This window comes from Chiloscyllium plagiosum, unplaced genomic scaffold (assembly GCF_037043375.1).
Source record: "Chiloscyllium plagiosum isolate Xiang-an unplaced genomic scaffold, Cpla_swu_hap1 HiC_scaffold_13, whole genome shotgun sequence".
Lineage (NCBI taxonomy): Eukaryota > Metazoa > Chordata > Chondrichthyes > Orectolobiformes > Hemiscylliidae > Chiloscyllium > Chiloscyllium plagiosum.
In genome coordinates this window covers 87,636,805-87,654,251 of record NW_028270151.1, presented here as the reverse complement: position 1 = coordinate 87,654,251, position 17,447 = coordinate 87,636,805, and the positions used below count along the sequence as shown (strand labels likewise).

Here is a 17,447-nt window from a genome sequence, read left to right as displayed (position 1 = left end):
AGTGCCTCATGGTGCCCAGTTTTGAGATGCCAGGTCTATTCAAAATCTGACTTGTTTACAATCGGACCACGCTTCACAAAATGATAGAGGGTATTCTTCAAGCAAAGACAGTGTACCTGTACATCTCTAGTGATACTGTCATGGACACATACATCTGCCACAGGGGCAGTGATGATGTTGAGTTCAAGCAGGTTTCTTCCTCTTGTTAGCTCTCTCTCTCCACCCGCTGCTGGCTCAGTCTAGCAGTTAGAGCTTTTAAGACTTGATCAACACAATCTGCTACGCTTTTCCAGCAACACTTTTTTCAGCTCTGATCTCCAGCATCTGCAGTCCTCACTTTCTCCAACACAATCAGTAGTTGGTGGTAGACATTGAAGACCCCATGCCTCACTGTGTGCCCTTATCTACTTCAGTGCTCACTCGACATGGTATTCAACACGGAGGAACATTGGCTCATTGGCTGAGCAAAGGAGGCCATTACATAGTAGTGAGCAGGACATTTTCTCCAGGGCAACTCTTTCCCAATGTACACCACAGTCAGTGGGATAGGTCAGAGCTGAGGATGCTGATGGTGGTGTCAGGGACACTGTGTGTAAGGTATAATTCTACGTGTACAAAGAACAAAGAACATTACAGCACAGGAACAAGTCCTTCGGCCCTCCAAGCATGCAATGATCCTGATCCTCTATCTAAACCTATCACCTTTTACCTAATGGTCTTTATCCCTCTGCTCCCTGCCCATTCATGTATCTGTCTAAATATATCTTAAATGATGCAGTCGTGTCTGCACCTAAAACCTCCACTGGCAACACATTCCAGGCACCCACCACCCTCTGTGTAAAGAACTTCTCATGCATATCTCCCCTAAACCTCTCACTTTGAACTCGTGACCCAGAGTAATTGAGACTCCATATTCTGGGAAAAACCTTTTTGCTATCCACCCTGTCTTTAACTCTCATAATTTTGTAGACCTCAGTCAGTCCCCCCATAAGCTCCGTCTTTCTAAAGAAAATAATCCTAATCTACTCAACCTCTCTTCATAGCTAGTTCCCTCCATAACAGCAACCTCCTCTGCATCCTCTCCAAAGCAACCATATCCTTTTGGCAAGGTGGCGACCAGAACTAGACGCAGTATTCCAAATCTGGCTGAACCAAAGTCTTGTACAACTGTAACATGACGTGCCAACTTTTGTACTCAATACCCTGTTTCTTGAACGAAAGCATGCCAAATGCCTTCTTGACAACTCTATTGACCTGCATTGCCTCCTTCAGGGTACAATGGACGTGAACACCCAGTTCTCTCTGTACATCAATTCTCCCCAGGGCTTTTCCATTTATCGTATAGTTCGCTCTTGAATTGGATCTTCCAAAATGCATCACCTCCCATTTGCCCGGAGTGAACTTCATCTGCCTTTTCTCTGCTCAACTCTCCAAACTATCTATATTCTCTGACAGTCCCCTTCACTATCTGCTACTCCAACAATCTTAGTGTCATCTGCAAACTTGCTAATCAGATCCCCTATACCTTCCTCCAAATCATTTACATATATCACAAACAACAGTGGTCCCAGTATGGATTCTCCATCTTGAGAAACTTCCTTCCACTACTACTCTCTGTTTCCTGTTTTTTTTTAGATTAGATTAGATTCCCTACAGTGTGGAAACAGGCCCTTCGGCCCAACACGTCCGCACCGACCGTCCAAAGAGTGACCCACCCAGACCCATTTCCCTCGGACTAATGCACCTAACATGAGGAGCAATTTAGCATGGCCAATTCACCTGACGTACACATCTTTGGACTGTGGGAGGAAACCAGAGCACCTGGAGGAAACCCACGCAGACACGGGGAGAATGTGCAGCCAGTTCTCTATCCATTTAGCTCGTACACCCTGGACCCCATGCAACTTCACCTTCTTCAACATCCTACCATGGGGAACCATAGGTCAGTGAGACAGTCTCCCACTTTGCACAAATCCACAGATGTTAGTAAGAAGGAGTTTACAGGCTGGATAGAGCTAGCACTATAGTTCTGGATGTTAACACCGGCTGGGGCAATGTCTGTGGTCTGTCTGGTTTCATTCCTTTCTTTAAGGCTTTGTAGTGGTTTAATATGATGAAGTAAGTAGCTCACGAAGCCATGTCAGGGAAATGGCTATGGAGTCACACCTAGCCTAGACCAAGTAAGGTTGGCAGATTTCTCTCCCTGAAGACATTCTTAGACCAAATGGATTTTTACAGCAATCATCCAATCCAAGTTAATTAACTGAATTTAAATTCCATGGTGGGAGTTGACCCCGTGTCCACATGCTATTCACCCGTACCTTTAAGTTATTAGCCCAGTGACATAACCTAAGGGCCAGTGTATCTTGGTAATTTTTACTGCACACTTTCCCAGGACATTGCACTTAGCTTTACAAAAAATAAAAGCAGACAGAGAATGTGGGAGGAGCTCAGCATATCTCTCAGCAACTGTGGAGGAAGAGAAACAGCATTGGGTCCAGAACTTCTTTGCTCAGTTTTTCCCGTGTTCTTGGTGTTTGTTTCACATATCCTGCATCTGCAGTCTTTCACTTTTTATTAAAATGGGAGATGGTTTCCAGGATTATTTGGGGGAAGGAGGGAGCAGGTGATGGGGTAAGATGGGAGAAAGTTAGAGAGGAAAACTCGAGGCAGGATCGCACTTGTCCCCTTCCATCTATGCCTGAAAGACAGTAGAAAGATCCAGATGAAGATAGAGTAAGATGAGGTTGAGAGCCACCCATCATGATCGGTTTGTTACAGGTAGTTATTTAGTAGGGAAAATTCAAAGCAATATGTAAACTGACACTCACAGCACACCCTATTTTGGGAGAGTTTCATATGTGCTTGGACAGTATGTAATGAAGAAGTATTCGAGTAAAGAATGACTTCCTCTGATTTGAATTTTTTGGCGACTGGATAAAAAACTCCAAACATGTACCCCCTTCGTCTTTGAGAATTCCTTTTCAATATCATCATTGTTTTTGTTCCATCGATTTGTTTCAAAGTACTTTTTCCAATCGTTGAATGGAATTGGGTAAAACCAGTTGTCAGACAAGAACATAATCCCTTTGCATTCTTTGTTGAAGAGGTTTTGAAGATTGTCAGTTCCACACCATTTCTTCACCATCCGGGTTATCAGTCTAGGACCCTGATGGCCCCAAGCTGCTCCATTGAATTTCTCAACAAAATCCCTCAAGCAACTCTCGACATAAGAATGAGAGCGGTTAAATCCCAAAGCTGCATTATTTGCGAAACGTACTGATTCTGCACCGATAAAATTTTGGAATTCCAAGGGTTTGAGTGAAATGATATCCGTGTCCAGATAGATGCCCCCATACTTCCACAGCAAGGCTAGCCGACAGCCATCAGCGAGTACATGGAACCAGTAACTTTCCTTGCTGGGATCTACCTGTAAAATAACAGAATAGAGGTTCATCAATTACGGGTTTGATGTTTTAAATCACTCCTCCCTCCAAATATTGTCCTCTCCGTCCGCACAATGCTCATTGGTTGAGCACCATTTCCTGAGAGCACTTTGTAACAGGCGGCAAGGTGGGTCTTGAGGAGATGGGAACCTGGGCTGGTTCAGTCTTAAACCTGCACACTCTTTCAATGGAGAAAGGCTGCAGCCACTTTCCCCATTGCCCCTGGCACAGTCTCCAACTTCCACCACAAGAGCCAGTGTCCTGGGAACCACACCACAGTCACACGTCAAATAAAACTTTAGTTCAAACAGATAGAAAACTACCCGCTCAGGCTCGAGATTGAGTGAGAATCCAGTGTGGATTTCTGACCACATTCCTGCCAAAAAGGATCAAGTTTCCAGTGAATAGCTGAAAGAATGACACATCTCCCTCATAATTGCATACATTTCAATCATGAGTTTGGTGCTGGAAAAGCACAGCAGGTCAGGAAGCATCTGAGGAGCAGGAGAATCGAGGCTTCGGGCAAAGGCCCTTCATCAGGAATGAAGCTTCTGGGCCAGCGAGCTGTGAGATAAATGGGAGAGGGGTTGGGGCTGGGGGGAAGGTAGCTGAGAATATGATAGGTAGATGTAGGTGGGGGTGAATGTGATAGGTCAGAGAGGAGGGTGGAGCGGATAGATGGGAAAGATGATGGACAGGTCAAGAGGGAGGTGCCCAGTTGGACGCTTGGGATTGGGATAAGGTGGCAGAAGGGAAATGAGGAAACTGGTGAAATCTGTATTAATCCCATGTAGATGTAGGATTCCAATGCAGAAGATTAGGAGTTCTTCCTCCAGGCATCGAATGGTTAGGGTTTGGCAATGGAGAAGGCCCAGGATCTGGTGGAGGATGATGTGATATATACAGATGTTGGTGGGGTGAAAGGTAAGGACTAGGGGGGTTCTGTCCTTGTTGTGTTGGGAGGAGTGGGGTCCTATGACAGAGGAGCAGGAGATGGAGGAGATGCACAGGAGGGCATCATCGATCAAGTGGTTAGGGCAATTGTGGTCTTTGAAAAAGGCCATCTAGGATTTTCTCTGGTGGAATTGTCATCCTGGGAAAAGATGTGGTTGAGGCAGAGGAATTGGGAATAAGGGATGGCATTTTTATCAGTGGCAGGGTGGAAGGAGGTATAGTCCAGGCAGCTGTGTGAGTCCGTGGGTTGGTAGTAGATGTCCGTGGTTAGTCAGTTACCTGAGATGGAGATGGAGAGGTCCAGGAAGGGAATGGAAGTCTCCAAGATGGTCCAGGTAAATATGAGGTTGGGGTAAAAGGTGTTAATGAAGTCGATGAACTGTTAAACCTCCTTGTGGGAGCATGAGGTAGCACTGATACAGTAATTGATGCAGGGGAGGAAAAGGTGGGGGATGGTCGCATCATCGCATCATCCTCTGCCACTTCTGTCACCTACAAACAGACCCCGTCACGAGGGATATATTTCCTTCCCCACCTCTATCAGCGATCTGGAGAGACCATTCTCCCTGTGTCTCCCTTGTCAGATCCATGCACCCTCCCCCCTCCCCACCCCCAACACCAGACTTCACCCCACTCCCGGCTTCTTCCCTAGCCACTACTGCAGGAAGTGCAAAACCTGCACCCACACCTCACCCCTCACCTCCATCCAAGGCCACAAAGCCCTACACATCCAACAGAAATTTACTTGTACATCCATCAATGTCATCTACTGTATCCGTTGCACCCGATGTGATCTCCTCTCCTCTGGGAGAGAGCACACCAACTTGTGGATCATTTCAGGGAGCATTTCCAGGACACCTGCACCAATCAACCCCACCGCCCTGTGGCTTAACACTTCAACTCCCCCTCCCACTCCAGCAAGGACTATGAAGTTCTGGTTCTCCTCCATCGCCAAACCCTAACCACCTGCCACCTGGAGGAAGAATGCCTCATCTTCCAGTTGGGACCCTGCAACCACATGGGACTAATTGGATTTCCCCAGTTTCCTCATTTTCCTCTCCCCTCCCTTATCCCAGTTCCAAGCCTCCAACTTGGCACCACCTCTTGATCTGCCCACTGTCTTTCCCATCTATCCATTCCACCCTTCTCTCTAACCGATCACCTTCTTCCCCACCTTCATCTGCCTATTGCATTCCCAGCAATCTTCCCTCCAGCCCCAGCCCCTCTCCCATTTATCTCTCAGCCATTCCGGCCCACAAGCCTCCTTCCTGATCAAGGGCTTATGCCTAAAACGTCAATTCTCCTGCTCCTCAGATGCTGCCTGACCTGCTGTTCTTTCCCAGCACCACACTCTCAACTCTGACCTCCAGCACCCGCAGTCCTCACTTTCTCCTCCATCTCAATCATGTCCCCCTTCAATCTCCTTGCTCCAGCAAAACAACAGCAGTCTGTCCAATCTCTCTTCATCACTGAAACTCTCCAGACCAGGCAACATCCTAGTCAATCTCCTTTGCACTCTATCCAGTGAAATCACATCACACCATGGTTATGTTGAATGGCTTAAGGGAGCGAGTGTCCTATCCTGCTCCTATTTCTGATTTTCTTACATCATTTCAAGCTTTCTTGAGAAAACAGACTTCACATTTGGGTCTTTATACTCATGTCTGTCTAAGTGTAAATATCTTGTACCTACTTCCCAGTGGAAAACATCCAGTTTTCCTTTGATCTCTGACAAACAATCCCCCAATGCTCACTGTCAGACTGACTTCAGATTAATCTGTTCATTTTGCCCAAGGTTTAAATTCACAGCCCCAGAACACAAGGCTCATATGTCTACATCAACCCTCACCCTCGACAGTGAACTTAAAGGGGAACAGCATGGCTCCGAATTCAGCCCTGAAAAACTCTACAAATACAGTTCTAGTGAAGAGAAAACTGTCGATTTCCACTTTATAAACAAGGCAGATTGTCAGATTATTGACTAGAAACTTAAACTGGATCATAAACCATCAGTGGGTTTCATCCCAACACTCAAGTATTTAAGTAGCTGGGATTTTCCAATTTGTATCGTTCGAATGTCAGGGTGACTGCTCATTTCAGACACTAAAAGATTACTCTTTTCACCAGGGCTGCCACCAGGAAACTCCCATGTCTTCATCAAGATCCAATATTGGAAAAGGTTGACAAATAATAGAAGACAGTGGAGGATTTTTGGAGAAACACTGGCCTGCAGCCGATAGAATAATTAAAACTGCACAACTCTAAAACTCAATGATTCCTCTCCAGGGTTTATTGGGAACCAATACCATTTTACAAATGATAAAAATCAAACTGCAACAGTTGTTAACATGTTAAGATTGGCATGCTGTCATTAACTTGAATGTGAGCAGCAGTGTAATAATTCCAATGAATGAAGTGAGATTGGCTTGAAGTGGAATGCGTGCTAAATGTGAAATTCTAAATGATGACTGTTCTGGGTTGATTGATAAACTGGGACAGTGAAAGGAGCTGAGAAAATACCAGAGACTGACGGTAATTCCTTCCTCCACACTTTGAAAGAACTGCATATATTTGAACAGCTGCCTGATCACAGTGACCGTGCTGGTTTGTGTGATTTTAAGTTAATTACTCTGGACGTGAGCCAATGATCTGCCATTAGTGTGAAATTGCACCTGGCTGCATTTCCAAGCCCATTATCTCTTCTGGTAGGTGATTGGAAGCCAGCATTGTCCTACCCTTAGAGAACCTGGGGGAATCTGGAATCAATGGTGTGTCCCCAGAATCACCAGCAGCAGGAGGACTATCTCCAGGTGAACTTGCTCTAGGTTAAAAGCTGCCAAGCTTGAGGAACAGTTGGAAATGCTTTATATTACATGGCAAGAGGAGGTGGCATAGGAGAGCTCAGTGTAGGACATGGTTATCCTGTTCCCAGTGAGAAAGGGTGAGGCTGACAGATAAAGCAGACAAAAGGAATGGAATTCAACAGCGGTAGAGCAGGAACCCCCTCAGATGTTGGAAATAATCCTGATAGATTTACAGGGACGGATATCAATGATGTAGATGGCAAAGGTAACTCTCACAAGGAAGATCATGGGCAAAGTCACTGCATTGTGGTATAGCCAGATGTGGTATAGACAGTGTGTGTACACAGAGTTAAATAGAAATTCTAATTTTGGAAAAAACAACCTTTCCTGTAGGTACAACTGGGACCCAAATGGTTTGTTTCTTCCCAATGTGTACTCACCAAACTGATTGAGTCTCAATCCCTCTCTCACTCATGAATTGATTTCAATCCTGACTTTCTGCGGACTCTGAATCTCCATTTAACAGATAAAGAAAAGAATTGATCCTAGTTCTTCTGCATCTCTATGTCTTCGATGAACGAGGTCAGTCACCAGTTAAAACTGCTACCATTCGCCCAGGAATGGTTCCCTGAGATCTACTGCCTAAGCCACACCTTCTGTGTTTGACATTTTGTTGGGTAAGTGTGAGTTATGTCATGTTTTTCCATGATTCACACCTCAAGATCCAGCAGGATTTCTCACCAATTCTTACCCAACACGTCTGATTAACACCCTAACCTGCCATTTGTGGTGTTCACTTGTGTGCCTGTATCCCTCTCTTAGCACACACCATTCCTGGATCAACTCAGCAGGTATCAGTCAAAGCCCTGTTGAGTCTGTGCTAACTTATAAAGCCATTGTGCACCTGAACAAGCAACTACCTGTTCAGGTAGCCTGGTATATTTCCTGACATTTTCTCTGACAGACCAGAGAAATGAAACTGGTGCAATGCTTTGTGGGCAGAGACCAGGAGACCCTGCTGGATGGTGTGGTACACATGGAGGACATCCTCTTGACCAGGATCAGCAGCGGTGGACATGACACCAGCCCATAACAGCTTGGTTCTAAATAGCCACCCGGGTCAGTGCAGGGGTCTCAGCCATCTGGAGGAATATCCAGCAATGGAGGAAACAATAACTTTCTTCATTTAGGGTAGGAGCTAGCATCTACTCTCCAATACCTCACACTCACTCTTTCTCTGCTCGTGTGACCACCTCCAAACGGGACTTAGACATTCTCACTATTGGCTGCACCCACTCAGTCTCACCCACCCTAACTCACTGGCACCACTAACCCTGTATATCCTCTTTGCTACCCACTCACTCACTCAGGGCACCTCCCCACCTGCACCAATATAATAGCTGTGCCACCCACTTTCATCCTCCATGGTACCTGCCTGTGTCTCATTCCAGAAGGAAAACGGTCCACAGTAGGGCAGAAAGGGTCCAGTTGGATGGTGGATTGTCCAATATTTAGCTCCTCACTCCGTTATGTGGATAGATCCCAGTCTCTGACTGCGCAGAGTACTGACTGACCATATCCAAGACCCTGGACTGATATTGGAGGCTGTCCCTGACTTAATGTGCGAAGACCCCTGAGCAAAGGCCATTCCCCCTTTACTGAAGGTCTGCTGACAAGCTTTCTAGCTCTGTGCCTACACTGAATGGCAAGGCAAGACAGAAGTAATGTGTGCCTGGTATATCTGTCTGAGAGGGCACATGGTGGGTCAGTGGTCAACACAGCTGCCTCACAGCGCCTGGGATATGGGTTTGATTCCTGCCTCAGGCAACTGTCTGTGTGGAGTTTGCACATTCTCCCCGTGTCTGCATGGGTTTCCTCCAGGTGCTCCGGTTTCCTCCCACAATCCAAACATGTGCCGGCTAAGTGAATTGGCTCTGCTCAATTGCCCATCGTGTTCAGGGATGTGTAGATTAGGTGCATTTTAGTCAGGAGAAATGTAGAGTATTAGGGAAGGGGAATGGGTCTGGCTGGGATCCTCTTCAGAGTGTCAGTGTGGACTTGTTCAACCAAATAGCCTGTTTCCATACTGTTAGAATTCTATGATTCTATGAAAAAGGTAAAGCGAGACACTGTGAGCATCTTGAATGCCAATATTGGTAGATATGGTGTGTGTGTGTGTGTGTGTGTGGTGTGTGTGTGTGTCTATGTGTGTGTGTGTATTCGATACCCATGGATTGTGCCCTGAGATTTTGGAACCTCGGCTCCAACCTAAAAACCTAAAGGTCAGAAGCTCACTTTATCTCTCAATGAATGCACAAAACATGGACTGAGGTGCCACCAGCATTGAATTTGGTCTCACTGGACTTCTCACACGATTGCCAGAAATCTTTCCTTTGCCCACATCATTCAAACCCCAAAACAATTCTGTTCTGAACTTGATTGCAAAACATATCAAAAAAAAGCAAAATAGTGCAGATGCTGGAGATTTGAAGTAGAAATAGAAGTTGATGGAAAAACTCAACAAGTCTGGCAGCAAATGTAGGGAAAGAAATCGAGATCATATTTTGAGTCTGGAATTGGGTTTTCTTCTGAAGAAGTTAAATTGGACTCAAAGTAATCCCATTTTTCTCTCTACACAGATGCTACTTCCTGTTTATATTTTAATTTAAAACCCACAGGACGTCCAATTCAGCATTATCCATCATTGTACACATAGAAACAGGGACTTAGCTTGTCAGTGTAAAGTTTACTATTCATTTTTCAGATTGATGGACATTAGCAGCTTTTACCATTCACAAACTCAAGCAGCCAGTTCCATATAACTCCTTACCTTCTCATACCATCCAGCTAAGGGTGTGTTGTTGAACAATTCTTTAGGATTCAAGGGCAAGATGATGACATTCTTGAATGAAGAAAGCAGACGGATCCCTTTGTACTCAGGTTCCTGATACACAGATATATTCCCATTGAATGCTTTCATGAAGTAATAAACTGGTTTGTTTGGGTTTAGTCTTGCTGCTGATTCGATGCCACACATGGCCAGTGAGGAAGGGTTCAGTTGACTGGAGGTCTGTAGAAACATGATTCCCGGCTCTGTGGATGGGTGTGGGTATTTCACACTCACTGTGTAGCTTGATGTTGGTAATTTAATTCGATCAGTGTCAACTGGATTGCCCATGTAGTTTGCCAATGTATTTGGCAACTCACTTAATTTTAAAATGGTCTTATTCAAAGAGGGAATTACAAGCAAGTAGGCAGCAAGGGCAAATACCAGCAGGATGAATAATGCTGCAAATTTTGCAATACCCTTCATCACTGAAGATAGTTCTGTAATGATCACTGTGAGAAGAAAGAATTGTCAATTATAAACAGTTCAGTTCATACAGTCATACTTGAGAATACTTGCAAGCTCAAAAGCAAAGCAATTCAGTAAGTAGCAAATAGAACATAAGAGCAGAGGTGATACAGCCAGAAGGAGACATTTGACCAACCCAGCCTGCTCCACCTTGTAATACAATTATGGCTGATCTTGGGTTTCAATTCCACTTTCCTTCCCACTCCACATTCCCCCCACAATTCCCTGAAAGATGATAAGTCTGACTATTTCAGCATTAGAAATATCAATCATGGAGCACCCTCTGGGATATAAAACTGCAAACGTTCACAATCCATTGAGTGAAGTCCTTATCCTGAGGCTGTTCACCAAAGGCCTTGATTTCCCAAATAGTGGAAATGATTTCTCAGAGTCCATCCCCTTGAATCCTTCAGAATCTTATGTTTCAATGAAACTGTTTTTTATTCTTCTGAACTCAGTGAATATAGCACAGATACAGAGAGCTCTGGAGAAATTCAGCAGGTTCATCATTGAGGCAACATGGTGGCTCAGTGGTTAGCACTGCTGCCTCACAGCACCAGGGACCCGGGTGCGTGTCCCACCTCGGGCGGCTGTCCGTGTGGTGTTTGCACATTCTCCCCGTGTCTGTGTGAGTTTCCTCGGGGTGTTCTGGTTCCTTCCCACAATCCAAAGATGTGCTGGTTAGGTGCATGAGCCATGCTAAATTGCCCATAGTGATAGGTGTGTTAGTCAGAGGTAAAAGTCGGGGAATGGGTCTGGGTGGGTTACTCTTCAGAGAGTCGGTCTGGGCTTGCTGGGACAAAGGGCCTGTTTCCGTACTGTAAGGAATCTAATTTAAAATTAAAGGAGAGAGAAATGGAAGCTTGTGTTTTAAATCTTCAGAAGAAAACTCTGGAGAAGAGTCATACTGGAATCAAAACATTAATTGTTTTTCTCTCCACGATGTTGCCGGACCAGCTGAGTTTTTCCAGTACTCTCTCTGTGTACATTCCAGATGTCCAACATCCACAGTACTTTGCCTTAACTCAGACAGCCTAGTAAATCTTTGCTCTACCAACAACAATGCAGTTATGTCCTTCCTTAATAGGGGAGACCAAAGATGGACAAAGTATCCCTGATGTAGTCTCATAAATGTCCTACACAATTGTGGGAAAACTTCCTTACTTTTATATTCCTTTCCGCTTGCAATAAACAGCTCAATTTCATTTATCTTCAATGGCTGTACTAGCATGCCATCTTTTTGTGATTCATCTACCAAGACAGTTAGATCCTTCTGCACTTCAGAGCTTTTGCAAACTCAGTCCATCAAATAGTATACTGCTTTTGCATGTCTTGTGAGAGGGATTATGTTCTCACTTTCCCACATTATATTCTATTTGCTCCATCCACTCAACCAATCTCTATCCTCTTTCAGGCTCTTATGTCTTTCTGCTAACTTGTTCTCCTCTTATATCTTTCTCATCAGCAACGTTAACGACCATATCTTCAATCTTTTCATCCAAAGTCATTGGCATACTTTGGAAACAGTTGAGACCCCAGCACAAACCCTGCAGCACTCATCACATTTTGCCAAACCAAAAAAAAACCCCTTTATGCCTTCTCTCTCCTTCCTGTGAACTAACTAATGCCATTATGAAGCACTGCGCACTCTTAATATGTACAGAAATCATTGAGATAAACGCCTTCTTGGAAATCTAGATACATTCTAGCACATTCACCTTTGTACATGTTGTTTGTTAATTCTTTTAAGAACTCTCTAAACAAAATTTCCCTTTCACAAAATCATGGTGACTAAGTTTCCTGTTATAACCGTACTAATAATACGTTATAGTAACTGGCATGGAGTCTCCTGAGATAACTTGGAGGATGGGGGTGGGGTAACTGGGAAGCCAATAGGTAGGTGCAGGTGGGGTGTAATGGTGATAGGTCAGAGTGGTGGATGATCTGATAGGTGGGGAGGAAGATGGATAGGTAGGATAGTTGAAGATGATGGTGCCGAGTTGGAGGGTTGGATCTGCGATGAGTTGTGGGGAGGGGAAATAATGAAAATTGTGAGGTTGACATTGATTCCGTCTTGTCCCAAGGCAGGAGACGAGGCGATCTTCCTCCAGTCGTGGGGTGGCTTGGATTTGGCGCTGGTGGTGGCCCAGGACTTACATGTCCTTGGCAGAGTTGGAGGGGAGTTGAAGTGTTCGGTCATTGGGCGGTAGGCTTGTTGGGTGCGCATGTCCCAGAGATGTTCTCTGAAATGTTTTGTGAGTTGGCGTCCTGTCTCCCCATTGTAGAGGTGACCACTTTGCGAGCAATGGACACAGTAGATGAGTTGTTTGGATGTGCAGGAAAATGTCTACTGGATGTGGAAGGATCCTCTGGGGCATTGGATGAAGGTAAGGGGAGAGTGCGGGTGCAGGTTTTGCATCTCTTGCAGAGGTGAGGGAAAATGCCGGGTGTGGAGGGTAGGTTGGTGGGAGGCTTGGATTTAATGGCACGGTGGCTCAGTGGTTAGCACTGCTGCCTCACAGCATCAGGGACCCCTTCAGTGATCACTCAATAGTAAGGGAATGTTTTTCCCAGAATACTTGCCTTTTTGATAAATGTCTTTATTTCTTTGAGCATGTTATAGTCTACAATACAGAATTAGATCCTATAATAGCCTATGATTCCTAAATTACAACTTCTAAAAAATTGATAAACTTTAAAAAAAAGCTTTTTCTATTAAAGTATATAATAATATTCTGTAAATAATATTCTTAAAGTATATAATAATATTCTATCCTGAGATAATTTAGCTGGTTTGAAAACTCTCAGGAGGCAGAATATTTCATTTTAACCCAGTCTGTAGCTGGTAAAAATGACAATGTTAATGATTCAAAATTTCTCTAAATTGAGTGTTAGGTATAGCTCACCTGGAGGTCAGTGGATAGTTAAGAGAATAGAATCATGAATAATAAGTCAAAAACTATATATTTAAAGGCAATTCAAACAAACCAGCAGTTTCAGTCCCATGACAGGGGATTCAAGTTGGGTCACATTCAAGAATGACATTGCTTTGATAGCTCCTGCTCCAAACCTATTGTATGCTGTGAGTGATAATTCAGAAGTTCAGACTATGCTGAGAGACTTTGCCGTCACACTCTCACAAATTCCTCAATCATCTTGTGCACCAACTCTACAGCAGGTGCCTTAACCTTGAAATCAAGGTAGAGTCCACACTCTCACCTTGCGTTCAAGATACAACATTACAGTTATGAGACACTGCCAAGCAGAAAGGTGACAGAACTACACCATGTACATGCACTCCAAAAATAAGAAACTGGAGAAACTTGGCATCATCACTCACAGGAGCCAAACCTCCCCTGGCACCACAATTGAAAACATTATCACACGGGGAAATTGATCATCAACTTATCAGATCACACACCTCAACTGGAAGAGATTGAAGTTCTCAGCCATGGGCTCAATTTCTGCCCTCCCACCCAAACGGACCCCATTGGTCTTGTGGCAGACATGGAGGAGTTTATCAAACAAATGAGACTCCGGGAATTCTTCCAAGATGTCAGCAGTGATCCTAACGAGACAATCAATAAACCAGAAGAGTCATCAGAGAGATCTGTAGTGGAGCGACCAAAGAAGGAGTCGATTTGGAGCCCTCTGGAGGGCCGCTGCCCTGGGCTTGACGTGTACGCTCAAATCATCAGGAAATGTGTCAAGGCCAGATTCATCAGCCACACTCACAAGGTAGAGCAAAACATCACCTGATCACAATGCAACGCTGTCTATGCTCTCAAAACCACTCGCAATATTGTCATCATACCTGCAGATAAAGGAGGAGCCATCATCATACAGAATAGATTGAACTACTGCAAGGAAGTGTACCAACAACTGAACAACCAGGAACACTACAGGCAACTACTGGCTGATCTGACTGAAGGACACACCCATGAACTAAACAGATTGATCAAGACTTTTGATCCAATTCTTCACTCTTCCCTATGCACTCTCATCCCACGTTCTTCTCACATACAGGACTTCTACTGCCTTACCGAAGATGCACAAATCCAACACACCAGGACATCCCCATCATGTCAGGCAATGGAACCTTGTGTAAGAAACTCTCAGGCTGTATCAAGGGCGTCTTGAAACCCATTGTACAGCAGAGCTCAGCTTCTGTCGTGACACTCCATAGGAAATAACATCTCCATAGGAAATGACATCAACCCAAAGAAACCCACACATATAAATAGAAAGCAGGATTCATCAGCAGTGTTTCATCCAGAGGCTCACTGAAGATGATACCTAGTATGGTGATGAAACATCTGAAAATGAACCTTCCAGCTCAGCGACCAAACCTATATCCACATCCATCACCGTAATCCTTTAGGGAAGGAAACTGCTTTCCTCCCCTGGTCTGGGCTACATGTGACTCCAGACCCACATCAATCTGGTTGACACTTAACTGTTCTCTGGGCAATTAGAGATGGGTAATACATGCCAGCCTAGACAGTGATGCCCTCACATGTAAGTTCATTTCATAAAGACCCATGGCAGTGTGGTTGAATCTTAACTTCTCTCTAAAGCAACCAGGAGAGCCAATCAATTCAAGGATAATGAGATATGAGCACCAGATGCTGATCTTGACAATGATGCTCACAATCCATACAGAAACCATTAGCCACCAGGCATTCCAGCAACACCCACATTCCACAATTAAATTGAAAGATTCAGAACTACATCATTGGCTGTCAGGCGATTATTAACATCATGAAAACACCCACATTCCGGGTTAAAGAGAAGCCTTTCTGACACTCTCTTTGTCTTTGTGGGTTCAGTTGTGAGGGTGGAAAAAGCCTGGAGGAGACCTCTCAGTTTAACCATCCCGTGCAGTTTCTCAGTCAGTGCCACTTCCAGTTCTCTCTGACTCACTGCCCACTGAAACTTCAACACAGTGATAAACTTACTGTTTCATTTTATACTGAATAACCTCACAAATGTCATTCTTTGTCGTATCACACATATCTAGCACATTATTTCAACCATCATTATTCTAATTCTTGACGATTTGTTATGATCTGTTCAACAGCCTCAGAAATTATATTTTGTTGAACTGAAAGAGTATATTTGACAAACCGGATTAACACCGTCAAACACGTTAAACCTGTCTGAACATGTTGATCTTTTCACATTTCAAATGCTGCTCTTCATTCAGAGTGAAACTCAGAATAGCTGGAGATTGAACTATGAAAGATAAACTGCTCTCTGCTCATCTCCGTTGCAGGTGATCAGTTTATGGGTCACTCTGCTGAGATTGTCAGCAATCCAGTGGGATTCTCAATTGCCGTGACTGTAACTTTCTGCCAATTCTTTCAGTTCCCACTCCCCACACTCACACCGCCCTCTCCCCTCACCTGCCCCTCACAGCAGATTCCCCCAACCTAGGATCAGTTCCTTAACCTTAGGGGCGGCACGGTGGCACAGTGGTTAGCGCTGCTGCCTCACAGCGCCAGAGACCTGGGTTCAATTCCCAATTCAGGCCACTGACTGTGTGGAGTTTGCACATTCTCCTCGTGTCCGCGTGGGTTTCCTCCCACAGTCCAAAGATGTGCAGGTCAGGTGAATTGGCCATGCTAAATTGCCCGTAGTGTTAGGTAAAAGGGGTAAATGTAGGAGAATGGGTGGGTTGCGCTTCCGCGGGTTGGTGTGGACTTGTTGGGCCGAAGGGCCTGTTTCCACACTGTAAGTAATCTAATCTAAACCTCATGTAGGAGTTCCTGCCATCCCGTAAACCAATCCCCCTCATCCCAACAGCAGATCCTCCCCACTCTTCAGCAGTTCCTGTGAGTCTGCAAACCCTAGACCCCTGGCCCAGCATCTCATCCATATGCACGGAGCACATCACAGCTCCCCTTGAGATCTAGTCCTCTCCTGGGCAAATTGCTTCAATCAAACTGCAGGAAAGCTGAACCGTGGGAAAAAAGTGAACTTTGACAAAACATAATCTTTGTGAAACCATTGAGACACTGCTGATAAACGGGAGAAATCGTAGCAGAAATTCACATAGATGTTTTTTGTTCTGGGAAAATGAGCTGCAGTTAAAGGTTTGAAGAGTGAAAGAGAGTCAGACAATCAGACAGTGGGGATAACAGACAGTGAGGTGGAGAGGGAGAAAAAGAGAATGAGTAAAGGCATAGAGAACGAGAGAGAGAGATGGAGTGAAAAAGGTGGAGAGATATAGTGAGAGAGTTGGAAAGAGGGAGAGTGTCATCGAGAGAGTGGGGAATGGGTGTGGAAAAGGACTACAATGCAAATACTGTTTCCAAGAAGTAGGAGTATCCCTAATGCTGTTCTCAATCCCAGTCCCAGACAGGTCAGTGTGTGCATGTTCCAATTCCCAGCCTGGATAATTTGAGAGGGCTTGCAGTCAGAAATGTCTGTAAACAACTCACGAAACCCAAAGCTGGCAATGGTTCAACCCCCAATGTGATCATCCAAACCTTTGTGGGAAAAGCTGGAAGAGGAATGAATGATCCGAACAATCTTCCAAAGGAAGGATGTTAGAAATAGTTTTCACTTACCGTGTTGAAAGGTGTTTGTGCTCCAATGTTCATTTGCTGTGTGTAAGGATGTTTCAGCATTCAGGTTACACTGGGTGTGTCAGGATTGAAACAAAGGTTGATGTCACATGTGACTTTCCTGTTGCTGATTTGCCCTTTACAAAACTTTGTGGGATGTTTTATTGAGGCCAGCGACATTATGAACAGGATCAAACAGACAGACAGAATAATGTGAGCAACCCCAATGAAATGTGGAGAATGTGATGATATTTGTAATCAGTAGGCATGGGTTATATTATCAGATATTTTATGGTCAAACCTCCAGGATAGTATCCCA

At 44.6% G+C, this 17,447-nt stretch overlaps 1 protein-coding gene across 1 annotated transcript; it reads right to left on the bottom strand.

Annotated features, from left to right (window-relative positions):
* Window positions 1–1,594: 1,594 nt before the first annotated feature.
* On the bottom strand, window positions 1,595–17,245 carry LOC122547518 (lactosylceramide 4-alpha-galactosyltransferase-like). Its single transcript, XM_043686133.2, has 3 exons — window positions 17,132–17,245; window positions 10,035–10,543; window positions 1,595–3,430 (listed from the first exon to the last, which is right to left on the bottom strand). The coding sequence occupies exons 2-3, from the start codon at window positions 10,515–10,517 to the stop codon at window positions 2,840–2,842; spliced, it is 1,074 nt and encodes a 357-aa protein (XP_043542068.2). The 5' UTR covers window positions 10,518–10,543; window positions 17,132–17,245; the 3' UTR covers window positions 1,595–2,839.
* Between the last annotated feature and the right edge of the window lie 202 nt (window positions 17,246–17,447).